This window comes from Zootermopsis nevadensis, unplaced genomic scaffold (genome assembly GCF_977971745.1).
Source record: "Zootermopsis nevadensis isolate Lab colony 2312 unplaced genomic scaffold, Znev_1.0 Znev_ptg000010l, whole genome shotgun sequence".
NCBI lineage: Eukaryota > Metazoa > Arthropoda > Insecta > Blattodea > Termopsidae > Zootermopsis > Zootermopsis nevadensis.
The window spans coordinates 14222339-14246414 of NW_028259142.1; the positions used below are offsets into that span (position 1 = coordinate 14222339).

Consider the following 24076-nt stretch of genomic DNA (forward strand, 5'->3'; position numbering starts at 1 on the left):
AAATTATGATTTGTAGGTGTTGGCATTACCGCACATGTATAAATTTGGTCATGCAGAATGTGAGGTTAAGTTCTGGCGCGCGAAATTCTTCAGTGGGAGTTGTGAATATATTCGTGGAATAGAGTTTGATCTGTTATGTTTAGTTAATGGGAGTTTTAGTCTAAACTTAATTAACTTCGTTTGTATTGTAGAGTTGAAATATGGCTCTTTGGGTTGATAAATACAGGCCGAATTCATTAGCGAAATTGGATTACCATAAAAAACAAGCTCTTCATCTAAAAAATTTGGTATGCCTTTATATATATACATATTCATGTTATGTTTGTAGGGTATTTGACTTTTTTTATTTTATTAGTGGCTTTACAGTTTACGAAAAAGCTTTAATGTACGAGTTTAAAACTATACAAGTTTTCCCTCAAACTTAAATGTTTAGCCACTGATAGTAGAACATTCAACTCAGTGTTGAAAGAACTGTTTATTACCATCTCTTACACTGTCGATGAATTTTTGTTACATAGAAATAATTAACAGATTGTAATAATGTTGATTAAAGCAATGACAGCACTTATGTGGGTACTGATTTCAAATATTTTTGTTGTGCAAACAGTGCCTCATAGAGCATGTACTTGATGTCACAATATATCTATGTATGAAAGTGATAACATGTTTTCTTGATCTTTAAATTCTTATTACATATTTAAGTCCATATAACAGAAAAGTTTACTTGTCACAAAGTTAGGCCAACAAATGACCTGTTTCAGCCTCTAGTATTAAATCAATCAGTTGTATTTTGCTGTAGATTCAGCAAGATGATTTTCCACTGGTTCCATTTTTATTATATTTTTCTGCAGGTTCAGCAAGGTGACTTTCCACATCTTTTAGTGTATGGACCATCAGGTGCAGGCAAGAAGACACGTATATTTTGTTTACTTAGGGAATTGTATGGACCTGGGGTGGAAAGGTTAAGATTAGACCATATGAACATGCATGTGAGTCAAAGATTTGGACTACTGATAAAATTTGTCCTTTTGAGAATCACCCAGAAAGATATAACAGCATAATGCTCTTCTGTCAATTATTAAATCACTTCAATGGAGTCAACATAAAGAATAATATTACTTTGATTCTCAAATCACACTTTGAAATGCCTCATATGGAAAAGTTTGTCATGATCAGAATACTGATTTAATGGTTCTAATTTCTTGTTTATATGCTGTTTTCATATTTTTAGACACCATCAAACAAAAAAATTGATATAACCACTGTGAGCAGCAACTATCATCTAGAAGTGAACCCTAGTGATGTTGGGTTTCATGATAGAGTTGTTATACAAGAGCTTATAAAAACTGTGGCTCAGACACATCAGCTAGACCCATCTGGCCAGAGGGAATTCAAAGGTATGAAGACAGTATGTAATAAATATCTTAAAATATGTGGGGTATTTGAGACATTTGATCCATCTATGATACCACTGAAAGTACTGAGAGGAATTTTTGCAGGGTGAAGTTAGGAAATGGATAACATTATATAACGATGAACTTCATAATTTGCACCTTTCAACTATACAGTGCATATTTTACATGACCATTAAAGTCATTGATAACAGTGCAGAAACTTTTCCAAGCAATTTGTTCTTCATGTAGGTGTTATATGAATGTTTTTAAAAATATTTTTAGTCTGGTGTGATATGTTTTTAGATGAAGATCTGGCCTTGCTACTTGTGTATAGAATTGAATACAACAGTTCAGTATTTCTCAATCAGTGGTCCACAGACCACATGTTCTTAGCTTAATATATGCCATTCTCATACTGTAGTTATCATTATATATATTTTAACAAAGAAATATTACTATTTTATATCTAGTAACTAAATGGTTTGTGTTGAACATAACAACTTATTTCTTCTCTCCCTTTTGTGGAATTTAATTGTGTGAGTGGCTTAGTTGTGAGGAAGAGGATGCATTGTTTTGGGATTAGTTGCTCCATCCCTCAGAAATGGGGATGTGGAGCTGAATGTCCTTGCAATTGGATATGCATGACAGATTGTTTCATATACCCTCATACATAAACTTTAACCGTTATTGTGCAGGAATAAGGGATTTAAATCCTAGTAATATGAGGCTATTGGCTAGACTTTAACTCCAGGGTTAATGATTTAAAAGTATACTATTGTGATGCATGGTCAGCTAGACTGTGTGTAAACCATGATGCATGATTGATAAAGTTTGGTTGTGAATGTTGAGTGTGAGTAATTACAGTATCTTTGTTTTTGGTATCACATAAAGTTGTTAATTTTTGTACAGTAAATCCTTGATTTAACAGACCAATAGGGAGGGTGATGTCTGTTAATTGCACAGTTCTTTTATGATGCCAGTAATGCATCCTTAGACTATAGTTTCCATTAGGAACATCATTAAACGGATTAGTTATATAAACTGGACACCCACAATGACACAAGGTTCATTAAAACACTGCAGTGTAAGAGATAATTAAGTGCAAAAACAGGCAATGGTCATAAGTGGACATTTTTGGTTTCAACAGACTTTGCCCATTAAGGTCCATTAAAACCAAAATGTACACCAATGCCTCACATCCAGAAAAAAAAAGAAGCAATACCAGATGGTGTTGAAAGTCTGTTAAATTTAGGGTTACTGTATTTAGAACAAGCAGTAGTGCTATTAATACTAGTAACAGACTCTTTTTTATACTGTACAATATGAGACAGGCCGGGCACTGGTTCTCAGGAACACCAATGATGTTTTACCAATATTTAATCAGAATAAGTTGATGACCTCTGCTTTATTTTATCTCAGGTTTTTTATATGACTGTTGTACACTACTTTTTCAGTTGTAGTCACCAAAACCAGCTGGTGTTATAACAATTTATTATTATGGTGTTAAATTTTTTGTATGCCATGAAAGTTATAAAGCTGCTTTGTGCTTACTTGTGTTTAAACTGCAACATATTTTTATAAAGTGTTTGAATTTTGAAAATGATGTTTAGGTTGAGGTTCAAGAAAGATCTCCATTTTACTACCCCACATTGTTTCTTAGCACATATTTTGATTTCTGTGCTTTTATGTCACTGTTATAGATATGTGACAAGAGAGCTGTACGTTTGAAGTTGCTGTTAATATTTATGCTGTGGTTTCAGTTGTGGTGATTTGTGAAGCAGATTGTTTGACTAAGGATGCTCAGCATGCTCTTCGACGAACCATGGAGAAATATGTTTCAACTTGTCGTATCATTCTTGTTGCCAATACAATTTCTCGGGTTATACCAGCCATTCGTAGCCGTTGTCTTGGCATTCGTGTAGGGGCACCAACCAAAGAGGAGATTATTAGCATCCTTCAGGTATGCTAGGTTTATTTTGTATACTTATCTACTATGACCAGGGATAGGTAAGTCAGTAGAGTGACTGGCTGTGTGGGCTGTATGACCAGGGTTTGATTTCCAGCAGGGATTTTTCTTTTTGTTACTGTATCCAGACCAGCTGTGGGGTCTTCATAGTCTCCTATTTTGTAGATACTGGTGGTTCTTTCCCCAAGAGTAAAAAAGCCAGATCACAAAATTTTTGAGTGTAAAAAGTGTCATCTGCGAGTTCTTGGAATTATTTTGTGATTGAATTCAGTGTATTTATGAATGGTTTAAGAATGCAATCTCAGGTAGGTGTGCTTTACACCTGGTGCAGTTTCACCCAATATATTATAGGTGTTAATTCTTATTGGATAAGTTATTGGGTAAATTGAATGTTTAGTTGTGTATTTTTTCCCCCTTGATTATAGCTTATGATGTGTAATTTCAGAGTGTGTGCAAGAAGGAATGTTTATCTCTTCCAAATGAACTGGCAGAACGAATTGCTGTGCAGTCAAACAGGAATCTTCGGAGAGCCATTCTCTTTTTGGAGAGTTGCAAAGTACAACAGTATGTATATTTTGATTTCATAACATTCATGCATATATTTATATTATTTAAATTGAATCAGCTGTCCTGTTATAAACTGTTCTTGTCTTTATTTTCTTCTTACTGGAATCAGATTACATGTTAATCCTTTGCAGTCCAGTATAAAATTATATTTGACATGCTAGTCAGTTGAATCATAGTTTCTGTATATTTGTGTGCTGCAATACAGATATATATGAGTTCTAATTGTCAGTATTATATTAATTATGAAACTGCCCCTTAATGTCAAGTCTGTTGGAATTCAGAATCCCTCTGGTAATTTTGAAACAATTAAGATTTGATTGTGGGTGTTGTACTACATTAAAAGTTAAAATATATTAACATTTTTGAAGAAACTGTTGATACTTTTTCATGGTTTAACATGGAATGTAATGTGGAAGTCTCATGTGTCAACCAAAATTTAATTCATTAGCCACCTGTATTTGTTTTCTTCTTGTAGGTATCCATTTCAGCCTGACCAGAAAGTGGTGGCACATGACTGGGAAATCTTTCTTAAAGATACAGCCAAAATTATTGTGCTGGAACAGTCACCACAGAAACTTCTAGAAATACGCAACAGGCTCTATGAACTTATTATTCATGGTATACCCAGTGAATTTATTTTTAAGGTGAGTTTACCAGATGTGCTTGCAATGATAATCAGCTTTTGTAATTGTCTAAGGTTAATATGGAACTTGATGTTTCCTTTCCATTTTCACTAGAGCCTGCCACTGGACTCTATCCTGAGTCAGTTAAATGAAGTCCATGCCCACAAATCCCATTTGTTTAACATCAATTTTTATATGATCCTCTCACTTACATCTATGTTTCCCTGTGGTCTCTTCCCTTCTGATATTCCAGTTTAAAAAGTTATAAAAAAATTGGTAGCTGCAGTACAGAACACCACCTTCTTTTAACAGTATAGCTGGGTTTTTTAATTAAATACACCATATATGAATTATTGACCAAAGGCTGTAGTAAAGGATAGTATAGTGCATTTGCTGATTGAATGCTCCTATCACTTCCCTTTACCTGGTAGGAATTGCTATAATATTTGTAAGTTTATTTTATTATTTTTGTGGAGCAGTACTTGACTTGTATTGGAAAGGCCTTGTGGTGCTGAGTGGGCTCATATAGTTCCAGCCAGGAGCCAAGAAGTGAAAGTTGCATTCAACTTTATCGCTGAATGCACTGTATTACAAGATGAAAGTTGCCAGGATACTGTCCCCAATATCTTATGTTAGATTTGCTGCTGTTTTGGGTGTGTGATAGCTGGGAACACCACAGTAACATGCCACTGGCTCTTGTCAAATATCAGGAGATATTAACCCTGTTATAGTTGAGTGTGTACTCACAAGTGTAATTGTGTGTAGCAGATATCTACGATGTGACTTTACTGTTGTTCCTGGTCAGCATTTTCTTTACATATGAATGTTAATCTTTCCTATCCTGTGGCAAGCGTATAGGACAATATAATTTTTCAATACCTTCATTGGTTCAAACACACTGAAAACAGTTTCATTAGATTGATGACAAATATGCCTTACAAACTTGCTTTTAATTTCTTATTCAAAATTTTTTATAATGTAATTTTGTAATGAGATTAGTTATGTTTTTTTAGGAAACTTCACAAAGAATACAGTAAGTTTTGTAGTTTTTGACATGGATTTCCTGTCATCTCATTTTTGCAGTTCACAAAGAAGATATGAAATATGTCACTGTAAAAATTAAAAAATGAATTAGAATATTGTGGATTTATTGATGTAACTTGAACCCTTTATGTTTCATTGTTTAGTGGTATGTAATGAGCTCAAGCATTACACAGTATAGGACTACATTCATTTTACTAATTTAGGGCCTCCTTCAAGAGCTTGTTAAGAATTGTGACATGCAGCTGAAGACACAAGTTATTGAAAAAGCAGCATTCTTTGAACATCGCATACATCTAGGCAGTAAATCCATTATTCATCTTGAAGCATTTGTTGCCAGCTTCATGTCCATCTATAAGAAGTTCATGGAAGAAACTGTTGCAGATTTATTTTAATTGAAGGTAATATGCTTGTTTTTGTTTATAATTGTCAGCTTGAAAATGTCATAGCCTGAGCCAGATTTGGACTAAGGGCAAGAGAGAATTTATGTCTTGAGTCAGCATTTAGGATGATTTAGTAATATTGGAAATTAAGTTAGAAGTGATAAAATGGAGTTGTAATCTGGTCACTCCTAACTTAATTCTCATAAATGTGGATTTTATTGCTACTAGCATAAATTTTCAAAAATTATTAACAAGGTACAAATTTAAACCTGAGAGAGAAAAAGCTTCTAATTTTCATGATAAAAGGGGCCAAATGCTTTAACATTTCATATAAGAATACAACAGAACAACTTCGTCAGGGGTGGAAATGGCTTTTTAGAACAACGTGGACACTCAAGCATCAGTTTAAAAGCCCACATAGGATTTTATGTTTCCTACACTATAAAGATGAGCTTAATGTTTCACACCACAAAGGAACTACTGGTGCTGAATTTTCATCAAATGTACTGTCAGTATAAAAACTGGGAAGCTTACCATGAAAATCTGTAAGAAGTTCCACACTGAATTGAATTTCAGCGTTTTCTTCTGCTTCTCTTAGAATTCAAAATGTTCTGCCATAGAATTTTAAGCAATGTATATAATGCGTTATGTTGCTAAAAAATAAGCTTAACAGGATACAGTTGACTCAAATATATCTTATGATATTCATGGCTATATTGTGAATTCAAGCAGTTTTAAATACTGGAAGTGTTGCTGTTGCAAAAAAGGTATATATCCAATGTCCAATTGAGTTACCTGGATTATGCAAAACCTACAGATATTTTGACCCAGCATGTATTGATTAGTTTCATTAATGTATAAATATAGTAGCATTTCAGATTAGAGCACTTCACCACAGTTTTACTGAATGTATGGACATCTTAAGTTCTGTTTTAAAGAAATTCTTCCAACTTTTTATAAACAAATTCTCATATGTTGGTAAATGCTAACTACATTTCACATATCCAAATATTATAAATAATAGATTACATGAGAATGGCATTTTGAAATCAACATGAAATTGGAAATACAAATACAGGAATCATATTCGATAAATATAATTTCAGAGAAAGTCTTTCCTTACCCTAATATATTAAATACAACTCCAGTCATAGGAAATTATTTAGATTGAAGAATATAATGTTTAGATTTTTTTACATATGTTGATATAACTCGTATATACTGCCCCACAGGAAGAACTTAAGGCTGTCAAACCAACAAATAGAAAGACTAAATGAACTTAAATCTGGAACAAGCCAGGCTTAAACTGTTATGCTGATGATGCATTGTAATTCTAATTTTTTAGCCTACTTTGTGTGTGTAAGATATGTAGCTTGTTAGATCACCATACTTTATCTGTCAATATTTTCATTCCAACTTAGGGACCAGTTAGCTGATGTTCATGAAGTTTAATATAAATTTGATGCCTTCAGAGGCCACCTGTACCTCATAGTTTTTAATTTCTCAAAATCAGGAATAACATGGGTACACAATCATGTGAGGTGGAAGTGACACTTACTATAAGAGTTGTGAAATTTGGGGGTGGGTGGGGGAGGTGTGGAATGTGACATACAAATATTTTCATTTAGCTTATGGTTTGACAGTGATAACTAATAGACCACTGGAAGTAGGATTTTGTGTGATCATTATAAACAGTTTCAAATATAGTGAAGAAACTTTGAGGTTGTCTGACAAATTTAATACAGAGTATGTGCTTAAGCAGCAAGTTATTTCCAAAGTGAGAATACTACTACTACTACTACTAATAATAACAATTTGATTAAACTAATTTATTTACATGTCTGCCAACAGCCAAACAAGACCAATAATAACAGTAATAGTAACAATGTGTAACATAATTAAAAGATCAAATAAAATTATAATTTTAAGATGATGTGGTCCTATATCTATGAGCCCAGCACATTAACCCATGAGCCAAAATACATTTTATTACTGGATTATGAACCTACTGAACTCCAAGGAATAGAATCCTCCCTGAGAAGCTAACAGTTGCTATAATAATAATTTATTACGTTCCATGGATCCATAAGACATGACAATAGGATGTGGAAAAAGTCGTCATAATAATAATAATACAATACATATTATAAAGTACTATTATATAAATTTCACATAATACAAAACAAAGGGTTCACGCAAAGAAATGATAAGCTACAAATAGACCTACCCATTACACACAGAAGAAAAGTTATCACTTATTTGTAAACAACATAAATTCATTGACAGTAAAAGCAGTGTGTAATTAAGTATCTTTTTAATGCTACCTTAAATTGCTCCTTCTTATATACAAGACTTGTGAGACTTGATGGTAGATTATTGAAAATTTTGATTCCTGCTCAACTAGTCAGGAAATTCACTGCCTTTTGTGAAGCCCCATGTTTCATTACTGTGTTTAGAAGAGCCAACCATTTTAATGTTATCCACATACACATCATTCTTTCAAGTTATCTCTCTTCCCTTCTGGTTTTCTGACCAAAATTCTGTATGTACTTGCAACCGTCCTTCCACACTCTCGTCTCCTCAGGTTTTGTTTGTTGACGTCATGGATCAAACCCAGGGACTTGCCAGGCGCTCATACGGTTACAGCTTCGAATCTTTTTATAAGTGCGGAAGGGAATTTAAGAAAATTTGATAGTGGGCGTGGTTTTAGGTCGGTGAGCATGGAACTCCGATTCCCATTTCCTGTCATTTCTTCCCTCGTCAGTACAAATATTTTCAATGTGTTCTTTTAATGTGAAAGACTAAGTTTCTTACCCATACAAAACAGTAGGTAGGATTATAGTTTTGTAGTTTTAATCTTTACATTCTTAGATAGCAGATGGAAAGAAAAATATTCTGAACTGCAAAGTAGCAAACATTCTCCAAACTTAATCTGCTCATAATCTCTTCATGAATTCAATTCTGATTTGTTACTGTTCCCAAATATTTTAATTTGCCACATTTTTAAAGGATTTTGTGTACACACAGAAAAACATGAGCAACTTCCACACAATAAGATATACAGATTATAGGAGCAGGGTAAAGTAAAGTAAAGTTTGTCCCACTAAACGCCATGTAGGCATTTGGGGTGAGTGGAGGTATAGCTCCTCTCTTCCTTGACCTAGGCACTAGATGGGGGTGAGTGGTCAGCATCACGCCCCGGCCGGCTTTACCCCCGGGAAAGGACCCCGGTACCCATTGTAGAGGAGGCTGGGTGGGCCCCAGAGCCGGTCTGGACGCAGAGGCTAGAGGAAAAATCCTCTGCCCCCGTCGGGGATCGAACCCCGGTCATCCAGCCTGTAGCTAGTCACTATACTGACTGAGCTATCCCGGCTCATATAGGAGCAGGGTAGTAATGGCATCCAAAAATCGGTTTTATAGGTTCCAGTTTACCATTTAAGGATTTTCGGTAATGTAAATCATTAATAACACAAGATTTGATGGACAGTCTGTGTAACAGGAAGGTTTGTTAGGTTCACATTTAAAGTTACATATTACTAATTTACTATAAAAATCAGCACTAGTTTTCATGACATAGAGTGTTTCTATTAATCAGTTAATTTTCTGACCAATCAAATAAATGGTAAGTTGACTAAATTTATAATTAATTCATAGTGCTAATATATTCTTTGAAGCTGAATGCAAGTGCAAATAAGTTTACTGTACTGAAAGGCTCAACATTTTAAGCCTGGATATATTTGTTGCAAGTTTAGCTCTGATGAAGTTTTCAAGTATTGCTGAACCTATAAGCCACCACATAGATACTAATTGTTCCCTGAATTTCTGTCATGCCTATGCAGAGTGGCAATATGTCCAGGCCAGACACGTAAGCACATAATACTATACTCTACCATTCTGCTCCAGGTTCAATAGTTCGAGGCGGACTATAACTGTATTCTGTCACTGCTCCAAATGTATTGTCAGATGCTTCTTTCTGATGTTCAAATTTTCTAAAATCTTTTCCACCAAAACGACCATGGCGAGGGTATGAAGATGAGATTATAGCACTAGAAGCATCCTTTTCCAGCCATGAAGGTATATTTTGATTTGCCTGTTGAAGAATCTTGACCAGATCTCTTGCTAAGGGAGCATCAACTTCAGGATCATAAAAACTGGTTGCTTTTCCACAATTTCCCACACGACCAGTTCGTCCTATTTGATGAACATATTCATCAATGCTCTTAGGCAAATCATAGTTAACAACATGGTATACATTTTTTATATCTAGTCCTCTTGCTGCAACAGCAGTAGCTACTAATACTCCCATACGACCGCTTTTGAAGTCTGCCAAGGCCTCTTCTCGTTCTCGCTGTAAACGATCTCCATGAATACTAGTTGTAGGAAAATCGTTCTCTGACAAATATGCTGCGATGAAATCAGCTGTGCGCTTCATCTGAACAAATACCAATATTTTTGTACCTCCTTCTTCAGAAATAAGTTCAACTAGTTTTGGTCTTTTTTCAAATTTTGGCACTAGATGAAAATGCTGCTCTACATCAGAACACGCACTGCCTACAATGCCAACAGCTAGGAACAAATAATTATTTAGAAATTTCCCAGCCAATCGTTGGATGTCTTCTGGAAATGTAGCAGAGAACATCAATGTTTGGCGCTCACCTGTTGCTACCATGGTTGGATGCCCCATCATGCGCTCAATGTCAGGCATAAAACCCATGTCCAACATGCGGTCAGCTTCATCCAGGACTAAGAACCTCAAGGATGAAAATGTAATTTGACCTTTGTCTACAAAATCCAAAAGACGGCCTGGAGTTCCCACCAAGATGTGACAGCCTTTCATGGCCTGTTGGGCCTGGTGGTACACAGCTGCACCCCCATAAACAACAACTGTCTTTATGATTGAGCTGTGGGAAAATTTTCTTGCTTCATTAAAAATTTGCAGAGTGAGCTCTCTTGTGGGTGATATGATGACTGCTTGAGGCTCACAGTATTCATTTGTTACAATTAGTTCCTTGGAATCATGCAGTAGTAAATTTATCATTGGTAGAAGGAAAGCTGCTGTCTTGCCTGACCCTGTTTGAGCACATGCCATTAGATCTCTCCCTGCCATGACAATAGGAAGAGCATGTTTCTGCACTGGAGTTGGCCTCAAATAACCGGATTTATGAATATTATCCAACAAAAGCTGCCGAAGTCCAGAGTTTTTGAAGTGTTCAGTTGGTTTGGGAATATTTTCACCAGTTACATTCACTTGCATAATGTCATACTTGTCAAAGTTCATGCCAGTACTAATACCTCCAGTGAACATAGTGTCATCATCAGCAGGTTCTGGTGGAATGTATACTTCTCTTGACTGTTCTGTAGTGAAACTAGCGTCTTTGCCCTTTTGACTTCTGATTCCATTATCATCATCAGCTGAATTCCTCTGGTGCCCACTTTTCTTACTATCCCCTCTTCTAGCTTGAAGACCATTACCATCATTGCGCGACCCTTCGAGCCCTCCCCTGCCAACACGTCCTCTTCCACCTCTGTTTCTTCCCCGCCCTCTCCCTGAGCTCTGCCTTTTGTCAGCATTATTACTCATATTTTTTCCATGAGGAACAGAACTGGTTAAATCGTCGACTGTTACATTATTTCTGCATCCAACGGAGTCACTGTAATTTGATATACTTTCCAATGGAATAAATCCTCTGCCACGGCCGAAATTGGTACCAGAATCAACTGAGCCGACAGTTGTTTGTGCAGTATTGACATCATCCCAACATTCCTCGATCATTATGAAGAGTACACGTTATGGAGTCAAAGCTATGGATTCAGGTGAATAAGATTAATTTATAGATAACATACCACTACCGGCTTTCATGTTTCTACCGCTCACGATAACACAGATCAATAATATGGCGAGTAGTGATTTAATTGAACATAAAATTTACCTTCTGCACGCATGTTTCTAAGTACGAAACATTTATACGTCGAACACTGGTTCCGGTATGACTTTCTAGCAGGTTATTGATTTTGTTAGTTTATCTGGGTGGTCAAATGTATATTTACATAATATAAATTCCATTTTAATCGCCTTCATACAGTAATTGTGAAACACAGATAACAATTGCAAAGTACGCTTTCGTGTTAAATTTTCTCTTTGAACAAACTAAACACTTAATATGGATAGATAAATATAGTAGTAGTTAGGTATATTTTGTGTGCGAATAATGATTGGCTATTCTGATTTGGGGTAGTTGCTGTTTGGTCGTCGTGGTGTGGTTGGTATAAACTTCGGCTGTGGGTTGTGGTAATGTGGTTCGAAGTTTCGAAGTAGGTATTTTGAGTTGTCGTAGCAATGTTGACTACAAAGACATTTCTAAGGAAGACTAAGAAAGGCAATATATTGAAGGTAAGTTAAATCGCTTCTTACAGATATAAGCATTGTTTAACCTAAACGTGACACCAGTTCTCCCTCGTATCTGACAGTGGTCACTTTGAAAATGGTTACCCTATTAATGATTTAGCAGGGTTGAATTACTAGATAAATATTATAGTTATAATTGAATTTTTTTTCACAGAAAACTAGTGTAATTGTAATATGAGTGAATCTTATAGTAATGGTCACCAGTTGAGTTACTTTGAGTTGGAATGGTTTTTGCTGTGGCTGCTAACCTTAAATAAATCCAGACTTATTGTTAGAGATGGAGGATTGATTGGGTCAGGTTTATTTATATTTTGTGTGTAAACAAACTTGAAATTGACTAACAGGTAAATGAGATCACTGTATTGTAAAGTTTTTCCTTTGATATGTTTCCTTTCCAGAATAGTAGTAAATAATGTGGTTTTATTGTCATCTATTTAATTTTGTTGTATAATTCTATTAAGAAATAAAAAATGTGTAGAATGAAACACATCAAGTTCTAATGTGTGCTGTTGATGTAAAAGTGGCATAGTGTTAGTGTACCTTGTAGTGTACATTCTGTTTCGCCAATGTTTTAGTGGATGTTATCGAAGTAGTATTAGATTTACTGCAGTTGTAGTAATTATCTTTTAGTGGTCTGATATGCAGTAATTCTTGATGGAACTATTTTGCAGATTGTACGGGAACATTACCTTCGTGATGACATATGGTGTGGATCAAGTATCTGCAGAAAATGTGCTCACCAGGACAATGAATTGATTTTAGAGAAAATACCACTGTCAAAGAACAAGATATTTCCATTTCCTCATTATATTTTGTTGGACACGTGTGTTGTTTTGAATCAGGTTAGCAGTATATTTTAGCTTGATCTGTATTTTAGGTCCAGAAGTTATGCACTGAAGTACATCACTAAATTGTTTAGTAATTGTTAGTTTATAGTTCCTCTCAGCCTTGCTGTATGAATGTTAGCATTTGAAGGAATGTTGATATTGTAAGTTCTTCACCATACTATAGGGCTGCTGGCTGGAATTTAACTGGTTTAGTGGTGTTCTAGTGTGACACTGCCAGCTGGACTGTATGTTGACTCAAGCATAGTAAAGGTTAAAATCTAAAGTAATTGAACTGCAGCTAGCATAATGGAAGAAAAATGTTTTTCTGCTGTATTTAACATTGATCAATGATGCACAGCTGCCTGTGATTATAGGCATTAAGCAGTTAATGAAATTTGTATTTTATTTGTTTACATATTAAATATCTTATTGCAGATTTACGTTCTCCAAGATTGTTAGGAATATGCACATTATCCAGAGAACTTGCAGTGTCATCACTTCTTAAGTGTGTTCACCCTTCTGCATATGAATGAACACATGCTCTCTCACTGCCACCATCATGTGTATTTAAAGTTTTTTCCTCCAATTCCATACTTTCATAAATCTTAATTCATTGTAGGTTTGGTATCTGTACTTACTTTTAGTAATCTTATGCTCAAATAAAACCCTGAAATTAAATTATGTTTTATATATTTGTGTTTTTAATATAAGGTGGTTTTACTCTACAGATCACTGTGCTGGAGGAGGATGCACTGTGCAATGTTATAATTTTACAGACTGTTTTAGAAGAGGTTAAGCATCGAAGTTCTTCAGTTTATAAACGATTGAAAGACATCATTGGGAATCCAAATCGAAAATTCTATGTTTTTGTAAATGAGCATCATAAGTAAGTTCTACAACATTGATGGATTTATTAAATAATTTCTTCACTATGTACATAATACACAGGCCAAAACTTTTTTTTTTGCTTGTCTCCCATGGCATGGATTTATAACTGGATTATTACTTTGTTAATTCTACTATTATCATTATCATATGCTCTTGTGAACTGAACACAGTAATGAGCATTTGAGGGATTTCTTGACTAGCTGAATTACTATCAGTTTCTCAAGAGGATTCTGCTTTGTGGAAACAATTATTGTTATAATTATTAGTTCTTTGGAAGTTATATGAAGTGCTATTTGCTGAATTAAAGTACATTCCCCAAAGCCTTTAAAAAATTAACTCTTATTTGTGACTGTACACAACAACTATTGTAACTCTTATTGCTGTTTATCTGACTTATGACACTTATTTATAGCATTGGAGGCTGGAAGAATTTTAGAAAATTAATTTTTTAAGATTTTAGAACTGTTGACAAAGTGCTGTGGTGTACGTTTTAAATGGGTTAATGAATAGGTTTCATGGTGACAAAGAGATGGTAAAAAGTCTATTAGTAACTTGTTACCTCTCATCAGTTGTTGAAACATTTGTGAAGTTAGTTCTGCGGCCAAAATCAGCCAGTAACAATAGAATATCAGATCTTAAATCTTATTATTTTTTAAAAAATACTGTGGTTTGATTTCAAATCTTTATGTATGCATTTAATCCATTTTTACTTTGCTTTATTTGACTTAAGAGAAAATAGTTAGAAAAGTACTACCAACATATCAACTTACACTTTAAAAAAATATAAAGAACTAAAACCAGATCTGTTAATATAAATTAGTACTGTGAATTTCTGCTTCCTTGCTTAAAAAATAAAGTTACTCTAGGCAAACAGGTAACTGTATTTTTAAAGCTCTCGGTATTTCTGTTAAGTTCTGTCTTTGTTGTTGTTGTTGCTTTATTTACAGAGATACATATGTAGAGCGAGAACCAGGGGAGAAAGTTAATGACCGCAATGATCGTGCTATACGAGTATCTGTTGCTTGGTATGAAAGCCACCTAATGCCAAACAAAGGAGATCGAAAGAAAAAAGATTATGTGAGAGTGATATTACTTACAGATGATGCTGAGAATAAGCAAAAAGCTGAAAATGATGGTCTTCTTGTTGCCACAGGTGTGCTTACTGCTTCCTTTGTTCATCTTAGTGACATTTATAATAAACACTAGAGTTACACTGTAACATTAATTTTACGTGGTGGATGATGATACTGTGTTTCATCCTTGTAAATTATATATATATATATATATATATATATATATATGTGGTGTGTTTTGCAGTTGGTGACTATGTAAGACATGTAGATAATTGCCCAGGCCTTGAAGACAGGTTGTCCCAGCATAACACTACATATGAGCTTCAGGCTGGTGGCCGAGAACCTTTATTTCCCTCACATCTAACTCCTTCACAGATTCATGAAGGCATAAAATCAGGGAAATTACTTCAAGGTTCATTCTTGGCATCTAGAGAAAACTTCCTTGAAGGACAAGTGAGTGTGGAAGGACAAGACAAAATGGTGAGTTTACACAAGACAATTTCAGATAAACTTTAGCCCAAAATTTGTACTGTGTTCGAAAACATTAGAATGCTTCCTATAGACTGCAGTTGTCTTTTATTATTTTCTTCCTTCCTCTCACTTTTTTCTTCTTTTCTTCCTTAATGTATCGATTTAAGTAACATGCTGTTGAAATATTATATAGTTTATGCAGTCTGCTGTGGTACTTTCTAGGAAACAAGTGAAGAGCATGATGACCGCATTTTGAAACAGGCCATACTAATCTTATAATCAGCCTGTATTTATTGAAAGAGCATAATATAAAATTGTTGTGTGTCATGCAAGAGTAAATTTTAATGTGGTTAATTATTGTGTGAATTTCAACACTTTGTCATTAGGTCACATAGAAAGTTTTGATTGCTATCCTGTACATTGCTGACATTTCGCATAGTTTGACAGTTTCTTATATTGTATATGCATATTACTGCCTTGTTATGTATTTTATTGATCTTGTGGGGGGATTAAGTTGTCCCAGCCCTTCAAAGAGCCCTGACTGCACTGCTAGAGCCAGAACTGACCTAATTGAGGCCTTCTTAATATCTGTCATGTCTAGCCATGCAGAGCTGAAGATCTCTGATCTGTTCCCATTCATTGCTGAGCATTGTTAGACTATATAATGGGATGATCCCTCCTCTTAACCATGTTTCCTGCACTTTCCACTATCTGAGTGGCTCGTGATATGTAGGTGCCACCTCAGTGTACAATGGTCATTTAATAACCCTGTTACTGGCCTGCATTGTTTCCTGTCCAAGGCCATTAGGTCTCTAGAAATGTTATTAGAAGGCGTCCCACTGAAGAGCTTTACTGCCTTGTTTAGACATGATCTGTTGGCTCTTGCAGGTTTTAGTGCAAGGATGTGTGGGCCTAAACCGAGCAGTGGACGGAGACATTGTGGCTGTAAAGTTGCTGCCAAAGGAGGAGTGGTCAGTTCCTAGTCACATGGTACTGCAGGATGAAGATGATGATTCTGGTATGGATTAGAAATTACATGACACAAGTGGAGGAATAGAAGAATGAAGTTTAGAGACAAGTTGAAATACAGGAAACCTATAAGTTGTTATGAGCAGGAAATGAGAACTGATAGCGTATGCAAAAGTGTACTGGAATGTTATGTTGATTCACTCTTAAGTCCTCAGTTATTAGTGTGATCAAACAAAGTAAGATGCAATGGGAGGGACGTATAGCATGTGTGAGAATTTTGAGAGATGCATATAAAATTTTAGTCAGAATACATGAATGGAAGAGAACTCTTAGGGGACCTAGGTATAGATTCTAGGATTATATTACAGTGGTTCTAAAAGAAACAGAATTTGAGGATGCAGATCAGATTCAAGTAGCTCAGGGAAGGAACCAGTGATGGTTCTTTTAAACTTATTAATTAATGAAGATGACTGTCTTCTGGGTTGTTGAACTATTTAGTCTGGTAGAAGATAACCAACATTCAAGAGGTACTTGCTGACTTATTGCCCCAATGATGGAGGCAGGAAATACCTTGAAACATATGTGCACTTCTACCAGATTGTGTGCCTCAACTCTCTTGAAGGCAGTCATCTTCATATTTGTAATCGTGAGATCCTGAAATCTCTCCTTGTTAATGAACCTTTGGCTTCTTGACCAGCTGAGTGACTGTAAACTTTTCAAGTGGGACTCTTCTGTCACATAGGGTTCATGATAAGATGGTGGAAATTTAGAAAAAATGTATTTTTCTCTTACCTGCTTCCAGGAGATGTACTAGAGGAGGAGGACACACTTATAAAAAGCAGGGAGACACAAGTGGAGAAACTGCCTACAGGCCATATTGTAGGCATTATAAGAAGAAAGTGGCGACAGTACTGTGGAATTTTGCAACAAAATCCAATTAAAGGGGTGAGTTCAACTGGATAATTACTGATTACATTGAGGAACAACTAAGTATTGTAAAAATATGTACAGTGTTTGTGTGATGATTGGTTTTGGAAGTCCAGCCATAAGTCTTGTGGTTATAATGTTAAAGTTTTCCATGTAATAAGTTCTTGAATATAGTATTTTCCAACTGTAGAATGAATGAAGTCAAACGCCCAGCCTTAGTGCAAGAATGGATAATGTTCAATGCTGTTCATTGAGTATGGCATAAAACTTTCATTTCCACCTTTTTACTTTGCATTATTATTTGTTTCTTTGTTTTAATTATGTTGGATTGTCTTGCTTTATGTGAATATAAGAAACATAGATTGTGCATGTTAATTGGCAAACTCAAATATTTCCTGTGCTTGGGTTAAAATAGAAAGCAATGACTTTACAAGAAAAATTTAATGTGAGGACAGTGGAGGTGGATCTAGCTGTTTCATGTGATCAACAAGCAGAGAAATTCAGCATGCTGTTTACCTAATTAAATGGTAATGAAAGGTGTTTTGTTTTCAAGAATAGCTGATGTATAATGTAAAATAAAATGAAGAAGCATAGGAAACATGATAAAGTGGAGGAAGTTTTACTACAACAGTTCAAGCAAACAACTGTTGTTGGGATACCCATTGGTTGTACCATTGTGCTGAATCATTGAAGGTAGCATCTCAGCTGAATGTGGAATTAATCCTTCCAGTGTGCAAGTAGACCAGTTCAGGAAGAGAACTGGCCTGATATACCGGGAAATCTGGATTCCTTACACAGTATGAATCCATCAGAGGTTGAAGTACAAAGGACAGCATTTACCTCACAAACCAGGGCAAATGAATGTGGGATCTTCTGTAACCTCACACTCAAAAAGACATGCCTTCAGAGAGGGAAAAGTGTGATTAAGGAAATTTAGGGGAGGATTGTAGTAATTATCAATTCATAATGTGTATCCTTGGCTGAATAGTAGATGTTCCACTTAACATTGTGGTGACGTGGTTAGCACTTGCTTTGTATACTTAACCCAGACCATAAGCTTGTGGATAACAAAGAAACATCTGCAGAATGTATGTGAAAGCAAGTTGTTACTTTAATAATTACCGTACTGCTACTCCTGCCCCATTCCAGTTTACATTAACCATATTGGACTAACTAACTAACTAGATGGCTTACCGAACCCGAAGGTTCATCACCGAATTAACCAAAGCTCTCTACCTGACCCTGTCCTGGGCCAACAAAATCCAGTCTCCTTCGACTCCTATCTCCCATAGATCCCACCTGAGATTATCCTCCCATCTACGTCTAGGTCTCCCCAGTGGTCTCTTCCCCTCAGGTTTCCCAACCAGTACCCGGTGCACACCTCTTGTCCCATCCATGTGCGCTACATGCCCCGCCCATCTCATTCTTCTCAACTTAATCACCCTGACAATACTGGGGGAGGAGTACAGATTTTTAAGCTCATCATTATGCAGTTTACTCCACGCCCCATCGTCTTCCCTCTTAGGCCCAAATATCCTCCTCAACACCCTGTTCTCAAACACCTGCAAACTGTGTTTTGCACCCATACAAAACAACAGGCAAGATTATTGTTTTGTATACTTTAATATTCAGGTTCTTAGAAATCAGACGGGAAGACAAAATATTTTGAACTGAGAAGTAGCAAGCATTTCCAGAATTTAATCTCCTCCTAACTTCCTCATGAGTGTCATTTTGATTTGTTATTCTTGTTCCCAGATATTTGAACTTTGTAACCCTTTCAAAGGACTTATTAACTACCCTAAGATAATTTTGCCCGCCTGTCTGCTGATGAGGAGATACTAACATGTACTTAGTTTTTTCTGAATTTACTTCTAGCCCCACCTGTCTACTAGCCTCTAGTAAAACTTCTGCATTCCTCTTTATTGTATTCATATCGTCCCCCAATAAATTAACGTCATCAGCATATGCCAATAGCTGATGTGTCCCATTCAATTGCAAACCCTCCTGCCTCTCTTGGACTTTCCTGATAGCATATTCTAGCGCAAGGTTAAAGAGCAAGGGAGACAGCATCTCCTTGTTTTAGACCGTTCTTGATGAAGAATGTCTCAGATACATATTTACCTACTCGAATTTTGCTACAGGTTTCATTTAAGCACATTTTTATTAGACTCACTAGCTTCTTTGGTATACCAAATTCAATAAGAATATTATGTAACACTTCTCTCTTCACAGAGTCATAGGCTTTTTTGAAATCTATAAATAATTGATGTACGGTCCCACCAAACTCTCATTTTTTCTCTAGTATCTGATGAATGCAAAATATCTGATCAATCGTTGATCTGTTTCGTCTGAACCCACACTGATGATCCCCAATAATTTCATTCGCATATGGGGTTAATCTTGCCAAAAGAATGATAGAATTTTGTATGAGGTTGATAGCAGAGAAATTCCTCGGTAATTACCACACTCAGTCTTGTCCCCCTTCTTATGAATAGGAATAATTATGGATTCTTATCCTTATTATTAAATTAACTGAATAAGCTTATGGATCCTCATATGCAACTCTTTGCCACCTACTTGAATTAATTCTGCTGGAATCTGATCAATACCTGGAGATTTATAACTTTTCAACTTCCCAATGGCTAGTTCAACTTCATCTAAACTAGGTTCTGGCACCAACAGTTCAGCTGTATGTATTTTAATCTGTCTAATATCACCAGTCTCATGAACATTTAAGAGGTCGCTAAAGAAATTTTTCCACCTATTCACAATTTTTATTGGATCTGCAAGCAAATTGTCATTATCATCCTTTACCAAATTGGTCCGGGGTTGATATCCTTTCTTAAAGTTATTAATGCCTCTGTACAGGTCTCTAATATTTTTTTCCTTACTATTTGTCTCAAGTTCAGCAATTTTTCCCTTCAGGTATTCCCTTTTTTTATTCCTAAAGGTTCTACTAGCTTCACGTCTCACATTACATAGATTATCCGCATTTGTTTTGTTTGGGTCCTGCAACCATTGAAATTTTGTTCCTTCGATCTATTAATTTGGAACATTCTTCATCAAACCACGGTTTATTTTGCTTACTCCTGTAGTATCCTAGTTTCTCTTTGGCTGAAATTTTGATGCAGTTTCTGACATTTTCCCACTCCCTGTTGATGTCCACACTTTCATTATCTTCATTTATCTCTAAAATTTGAAACCTATTCGAAATTTCAACTTGATGTTTTTCCTTTGCCTCTCCCTCACTTAATTTTTTCAAATCAAATCTTTCTGTTTCTTAATTTTGCTTAGTTCGTCTACTTACTGAAAGCCGCTCCCTCACTTTTGCTACCACCAGATAATGATTAGTGTCACAATCTGCTCCTCTGAAAGACTTCACATCAATTACATTTGTCTGCCTTCTCTTATCTACTAAAACATGATCTATTTGATTGTGTGTGCTCCCATTTGGAGAAGTCCAAGTGTATTTATGAACATCACGGTGTGGAAATTTTGTACTTTTTACAATTAAATCTTTTGACGTAGCAAAGGTTACTGCTCTAACACCATTATCATTACTAAGGGCATGGAGGCTCTCGCTGCCTATTGTGGATTTGAAGATATCCTCCCTCCCAATTTTTGCATTGAAATCTCCTAGCAGAATTTTCATGTGATACTTGCCAAATGTATCAAATACTGATTCCAATTCTTCATAAAAGCTATCCTTGATATCATCGCTTTTGTCCTCAGTTGGGGCATGAACATTAAGGACAATGATGTCGCACCAATGTCCTTCGAAAATTACGTAAGACAACCGGTCACTAACAAATTCTACTCTCTTAACTGCTGCCCTAATTCTGCTATGAACAAAAAACCTCGTCCCTAACTGAAGATTGTCATTCCCCTTTCCATAGAAAAATGTGAAGATGTCCACAGGGATCGTGCCCTCCCCGTCCCATCGCACTTCCTGCACTGCCACTAAGTCTAAGTTATAATTTTCCAATTCCCTACTCACTGATTTCAGTGCCCCAGCCCTATAGAGGCTTCTAATGTTCCAAGTACCAAATCTCATGTCCTTATTTAGCCATGGTCGTGTCAAAGAGTCCGTCCTGATCCGAGGCTTGGTTGATTTTTTCGTAACAGCTTTTTTTAAAGGTGAAAGGTTGTTAGCCTTACACCCAACCCCCAACCTGGAGGACCAGGGTATCACTCTTAGTCTAGCGCATCGCCTTAGACCTGTCTGGCTTGGTGACCCTACCATGAGCCGAAGCTCCGGCCGGCATAGCCCTAAGGGTCATTTGAGCATGCAAGCCTCCTCACCCAGCAGATTGCCTTCGGCAAGGTGGTGATACCTTCGAGAAGGAACCATATTGGACAGTTGATAAAAAATGTTAATTATTGTAAGACATGCAGAACAGAACTTCAAGTGTTTTTATATTTTTGTTAAGAGGTAAATGTTCATAATTTTAATTAACATGGTAAAGGTGATAATTTGTCTTTTCCAGTCAGTACGTCATATATTTGTGCCTGCTGAAAAAAAAATTCCAAAAGTAAGGATAGAGACTCGACAGGCAGATACTTTAAGTAACCAGAGGATTGTTGTGACCATTGATTCATGGCCTCGCAATTCTAGGTATCCACTGGTAAGTAAATAGCAGCCTATTTAGATTTAGGTTGCATTAAAAACTATTTGTCAAGAGTGTGTTTGTGTGTTTTATATATATATATATATATATATGTGTGTGTGTGTGTGTGTGTGTGTGTATACACGAACACACATCGCAATGGACAGGTCTGCACAGATTTTCTCTAAATTTAGGAACCACTCCCTTAAACAAGGAGCCAGAATATATATCTGAAGTGGTAGTAATAATGTTCACATACATTTAGTAGAATTTTAGGTTTTCATGATGCAACATTCATATACATTTATTTGCCATTGTTGAAGCTGCCACCTGCATGATGAAATTGGAACTACATGGTATCCATTTGAGAATGTTACAGAATAATATGGAGAAAATTCTATGTGCTGTCATGAAAATTTTAAGTTCTGTGATAAACTGGCACGTAGGGTTTGTGCAGGCCTGGTAATAGGTACTGTTACAGGTATTTTGTTTATGATGTGACACATGAACTAATGGACTGTATTTTATTACATAAAAGAACTTGCACTTGAAGGGTTGATAGTAATACTTAGATGATTGTATAGTTAATGAAAAGGCTTACATGTACCGGGTCTACAATTTATGCGACAGTGGTCGTGCTTGCATTGCGTGGTCGGCTGGCGCACTGTTGATGTGGGAGAGAGCGTTCTTCCGGTGGGTGACCGGCGAATCAGTTTCAGTGCCGCTAGTAACAGCGAACTGCGAATATTTCTCGTCACTAATACATGTTATTACATTAATTGTTCTTACCTTAAATCACAAAAGATGTTTAAAGTGACTTCCTTGTGCTTGCAGGCAACTTCACATCTCGTTAACATGTTTCAAAATACTCGACGAAGCTCTTTTGGGGTAGTTGTCGAATATTTTCCTTAAGTTCTTCTGCAGTGTATGGATTTCATCCAATTTCTCCTCCGTCAATACACTCCGTTTCCTGTTCTTCTTTTTATCCAAAACTGATCCCGTACTACAAAATTTTTTACTAATCTCTCTATCATGGACCTGCTAGGAACACTACACCAGGAAAATGTCTGCAATATTTACAGCTGCATCTTCTGTAGGATGAATATTTGGCATATGTTTCGACTAAGAATACATGTTGCTTAATACTATACACCATATTATCAATGTCAGTCCGCAACGAGAGACGCAATGAAACTGATTCGTCGGTTACTCATGGGAAGAACGCGCAATACTCTCTCCCACATCAACAGTGTGCCGGCCGACCACCCAATGCAAGCACGACCGCTGCTGCATAAATTGTATACCCGGTATAAAAAATAAACTCATTTAATTTGGAAAAAGTTAAATTAAAAATTGAAATAATGAAGTTCAATGTAATACCTCAAATTGATTTTCTGGTTTGAAGAAAGGAATGAAAATTGGTATTGAAAGATAATAGTCTTGGAATAAATTACATAAAGATACCATATTTATTCAGCTGTAGTTTAATTGCAAGTTACACAGAGTCATGGGCCCCAGAACACCACAATCCGTTACTAGGTGCAACTTCAGCACAAAAAAATGGGCATTTTGAAGATGTGGGAAAAAAAATGTATGCTTGTGCTGGATCATTGTACTTAATAATTCTACTGAATAATAAGTCCTGAAATAAAATAATTTCACAATAACAATGTTGACAATTTTTAAAATTCATTTGAGCCATTATCTGTTTTATTTTTAGGGGCATTTTGTACGGGCTCTTGGTAAAATTGGTGACAAAGACACTGAAAATGAAGTTCTGCTCTTGGAACATGATGTTCCTCATAGCAAATTCTCAGAAACAGTTTTGAGTTGTCTCCCAAAGCTTCCATGGATTATTTCAGAAAAGGTAAGTGAAGCAGGAATTTAATTTTTGTATTTTCAACAGTATCAGGTGATGCAAATGTATTTTATTT

The 24076-nt window shown here is 35.9% G+C and overlaps 3 protein-coding genes across 5 annotated transcripts in view; 2 read left to right on the forward strand and 1 right to left on the reverse strand.

Moving 5' to 3' along the window:
- RfC38 (replication factor C subunit RfC38) lies at positions 1–7907 on the forward strand. Its single transcript, XM_087346562.1, has 7 exons — positions 1–287; positions 852–989; positions 1232–1397; positions 3155–3354; positions 3806–3924; positions 4403–4571; positions 5798–7907. Exons 1-7 carry the CDS (start codon positions 201–203, stop codon positions 5984–5986), a joined length of 1068 nt encoding a protein of 355 aa, XP_087202688.1. The 5' UTR covers positions 1–200; the 3' UTR covers positions 5987–7907.
- LOC110841477 (ATP-dependent RNA helicase vasa) lies at positions 5793–11747 on the reverse strand. Its single transcript, XM_022087085.2, has one exon. It carries the CDS (start codon positions 11745–11747, stop codon positions 9861–9863), a length of 1887 nt encoding a protein of 628 aa, XP_021942777.1. The 3' UTR covers positions 5793–9860.
- The window catches only part of Dis3 (exosome complex exonuclease RRP44-like protein Dis3), a 21904-nt gene continuing 9476 nt past the window's right edge, over positions 11649–24076 (forward strand). Inside the window, exons 1-10 of one of the 3 annotated variants that reach the window (XM_022087094.2) lie at positions 11713–11788; positions 12211–12365; positions 13052–13222; positions 13936–14093; positions 15043–15248; positions 15413–15648; positions 16528–16657; positions 17411–17553; positions 22023–22160; positions 23863–24009. In XM_022087094.2, the coding sequence (XP_021942786.1) occupies positions 12312–12365; positions 13052–13222; positions 13936–14093; positions 15043–15248; positions 15413–15648; positions 16528–16657; positions 17411–17553; positions 22023–22160; positions 23863–24009 (1383 nt within the window). In that variant the 5' untranslated portion in view covers positions 11713–11788; positions 12211–12311. Of the gene's footprint in view, positions 11789–12210; positions 12366–13051; positions 13223–13935; positions 14094–15042; positions 15249–15412; positions 15649–16527; positions 16658–17410; positions 17554–22022; positions 22161–23862; positions 24010–24076 lie in introns of those variants that run through there. The other 2 variants (XM_087346560.1, XM_087346561.1) reach the window with 2 other exon arrangements.